The sequence below is a fragment of the Zerene cesonia genome, chromosome 14 (genome assembly GCF_012273895.1).
Source record: "Zerene cesonia ecotype Mississippi chromosome 14, Zerene_cesonia_1.1, whole genome shotgun sequence".
NCBI lineage: Eukaryota > Metazoa > Arthropoda > Insecta > Lepidoptera > Pieridae > Zerene > Zerene cesonia.
Window position 1 is genome coordinate 2098991 of NC_052115.1, and position 3367 is coordinate 2102357.

General features: G+C 32.2%; 2 protein-coding genes across 2 annotated transcripts; both read left to right on the plus strand.

The window, feature by feature from the left end:
• The first annotated feature begins 548 nt into the window (after nucleotides 1-548).
• LOC119831838 (NADH dehydrogenase [ubiquinone] iron-sulfur protein 5-like) lies at nucleotides 549-2144 on the plus strand. Its single transcript, XM_038355381.1, has 3 exons — nucleotides 549-675; nucleotides 825-1042; nucleotides 2000-2144. The coding sequence occupies exons 2-3, from the start codon at nucleotides 830-832 to the stop codon at nucleotides 2087-2089; spliced, it is 303 nt and encodes a 100-aa protein (XP_038211309.1). The 5' UTR covers nucleotides 549-675; nucleotides 825-829; the 3' UTR covers nucleotides 2090-2144.
• Nucleotides 2145-2438: 294 nt separating this feature from the next.
• On the plus strand, nucleotides 2439-2972 carry LOC119831997 (NADH dehydrogenase [ubiquinone] iron-sulfur protein 5-like). The gene is made up of 2 exons (XM_038355575.1): nucleotides 2439-2657; nucleotides 2883-2972. The coding sequence occupies exons 1-2, from the start codon at nucleotides 2439-2441 to the stop codon at nucleotides 2970-2972; spliced, it is 309 nt and encodes a 102-aa protein (XP_038211503.1).
• The last annotated feature ends 395 nt before the right edge of the window (nucleotides 2973-3367 follow it).

Here is a 3367-nt window from a genome sequence, read left to right on the forward strand (position 1 = left end):
CACACTTTAATCTTCACCACCACAGATAACTATGTTTGTCAGTATGTACTATGTATGTATTACCACAGAGATAACATATTACTATACTAGTAGTCGTGTCATAATAGTTAATACCTGACATTTAGGGTGCCCGCTAAATTGTTGTAACATAATAATAAAAGGTTATCAAATTTTAACATATATTTATACGTTTGCGATTTCTATTCATAATTTAAAATTATTAATTTCGACTACAACAATATAAACAATCCGCCCTGCCCACACTGAGTTGTCTCAATACCTGTCGATAGATCGTACTTACTTCATTTTTTGTCATTCTCTATGTACAGGAGATAGGTATATCACACACTATTTGTTTTATGGGAATGTAATGTATTAAAAATATAACTATTTGAAGAAATATTGATATAGAAAATATTGGATGTTGTTGGGTTAGCTTATTCCGTAACAACTACGTAATAAAACTTTCACTTTAAAACATTTTTTTTTACTGGCGATAGTAAATGAATATCCGTTGTGTCTATTTTGGTTGAAAATTGACATTTGACGTTATTAATCAGTTGTGGCATTTGACACTTTCAAGTGTCAGTGTCAAGCTTACGTACAGTCTATTAGCTATCATTTGTTTCAAATAAATTTTGAAGATAGAATAACAGTAATTGCGTAAACTACAAGGTAAATACAGTGCCCTTGCTTCCTTTTTTAAATATTTTAAATTAACTATGAAACAATTCAAAAAAATATATACAATTCGTTGAATCCAACAAATCTTCAAATGTATTGTTTACGTAATTTCTAACCTTATTATATTAATCGTATTCCAGTAAAGATGTCGATATCTCCGTTTCTCCGTTCTCCATTCACGGACCTGACCGGAGGCATGTACAGCCACCAACTGTTGGGTACATGTCAAAAGCAAGAGATGCGCTACATGGACTGCCTTGAAGCGTACGGATTAGACCGCGGTAGAAACAAGTGCGCACACCTATTCGAGGACTTTCATGAATGCCAAACAAAAACCAAGCAATTTAAGAGATTTGTGGTATGTTACAAATTGTTACAAGCCCACTAATACAACCATATTGTAGACACCACAGCTTGAACTTTAATTTTCTTAAATCAAATTGTTGAATGCATCCTTTTACTCAGCAGCAGTCCTACTTGATAATTAAAGTCCTAAAATTTTTAAAAGGATTAAAATTGGCTTATAATTTAAAAGAACAATTCTACTTCAAGCCAGGTTGCTATTAAACCAAAAATTAAATTTAACAAATGCTACATTCCATCTATACTATAATAGCTGCGCCCAGCGGTTTCACCCGCGTAAGTCCGTATCCCGTAGAAATATCGGGATAAACTGTTGCCTATATGTTATTCCAGTTGTCCAGCTACTCTCATACCAAATTTCATTGCAATTGGTTCAGTAGTTTTTGCGTGAAATAGCAACAAACACGCACACATCCTTACAAACTTTTGCATTTATAATATTAGTAGGATTAGCAGGATTGTAATCATTATAATAATGTTTCCATTTTGTTGAGATGGTTCTTAATCATCTGAATAGATGGGGTGGGGGGTCCCTTGGGCACATAAAACCGAACAAGTAGAAGAAATTCAATTGCTGAGGTGGGATCACGGGTGGTAGCCCTAGCACTAGCCAAGGTATTGCTATAGTTTAGCAAAAAGACATGGGTTCAAATCCCGCCTCATTACCATTTTTTTTCTAGGTTTTAAAAATTTTTCATTCAATGCATTTCAATACTATCAAACTAAAAATTTATATGAAGCATACCAGCCTTTCAATTGGTTATACACAAGGGATAGAAACAGCACTACAACACAAGCAAGTTCCTGTTTGGAAGGCAAACATTAAAAGCTTTCTATATTTTTTAATTGGATTAAATATATACTACTATCATAGATATCTTTATTTTTTTACTAATAGCTCTTATATAAAATACTCATTGGTCATTAAGTATATATTTTTTTTTGTTTCCAGGCAATGCGCAAGGAACGTGAGCGTCAAATTGCTGAAGGCAAATTGACAGGAGACAATAAATATGTAACACCAAGAGTTGATAGCTTTTAAAAATTATGTTTATGATGCTGTTATAAAAATAATGTAATATAGTGATTTACTTCACTGAGTTCGTTTTTCTTACGTCAATTAAACCCAAACATTTATTTATTAAACTAGACTTTGTTTAGAAGCTCCTTTTATTCACCATACAAAAAAATATAAATCTACACATAGTAATGTCAGTGTCACAGAATATAAGTATGCGGTCCATCACATAAAACAGAAAGTAAATTCCGAAAAAAAAAAAATAAAAAAAAAACAATTTCTACTATAAAGTTGACATAATTTTTACACGCTTTTTTCTGACAAGTGTCATTAGTTGTTGATAATAAATTACTTCAAACATATTTTAATTACCATGTCGGATATTGTTTCTCCCGCTATCCGCACAGTTTTCACCGACATTACGGGCGCAATGCTTAGTTATCAGATGTTAGGGCGTTGTGCAAAGCAAGAGATGGATATGATGAATTGTATGGAGGCATACGGATATGGCCGAGGTTTGCGTAAATGCAAGGATTATATAGACGAGTATCATGAGTGCCATACGAGAAAGAAACAATTTGCGAGATTTGTGGTGAGCGATTGTTCGAAAAAAAATATTGCTTTTAGATTTCAGTAGGCGTTTTAAATTAACTCCCAAGTCCTTTCTTTAGAAGTAAATATAAAACAAATATAAATGTCAAAAAAATACTTTCAGATAAAATCGTTATTACAAGCGTAGAATGTTAATTTCTTATTAAAATAAAAAAGCAACCCCTAGCAAATAAACTATAATATAATGAATATAATATTTTATTAGGCCATGCGTAAGGAGCGAGAAAGACAAATAGCTTGCGGCCAGCTGACTGGAGACAAACGATATGTAACACCAAGAATCGACAGTTATTGATCTATATTTGAGTGGTGATAGTTTTGTTACTATGTTTGAATGTTAAAATACATTTAATTCTTTTATATTTATGGATTGTTTAAATTTTACCATTCTACCTTTAACTCTTTTGAAAAAAAATACGAAAATGATCGCAATATAATTGTTTAAACGATATAAGTATGGTGTTTAATTCACGTGCACATTGCATAAATGAATTAAAAGTTATTACAAGCAAAATGGCGGATCGGATCTCTATGAAAATTTTCACGGGTGCATAGATTACCAATAAATTTCTCAAAGGCTGAAGCTCATTATAAAAATCTGCAAATATCCAATAAGCAATTCCAGCAACGTGCAATTCGCCTAAAAAAAGCGACGATGAACATAACACATGCCTATGGACATTAATTTAT

Bases quoted from the DNA above. Each gene is read 5' to 3' on its own strand.
- LOC119831838 (XM_038355381.1), top strand. From the start codon at position 830: ATGTCGATATCTCCGTTTCTCCGTTCTCCATTCACGGACCTGACCGGA. The intron at 1,043-1,999 runs GTATGTTACAAA...TTTTGTTTCCAG, and splicing joins AGCAATTTAAGAGATTTGTG to GCAATGCGCAAGGAACGTGA.
- LOC119831997 (XM_038355575.1), top strand. From the start codon at position 2,439: ATGTCGGATATTGTTTCTCCCGCTATCCGCACAGTTTTCACCGACATT. The intron at 2,658-2,882 runs GTGAGCGATTGT...ATATTTTATTAG, and splicing joins AACAATTTGCGAGATTTGTG to GCCATGCGTAAGGAGCGAGA.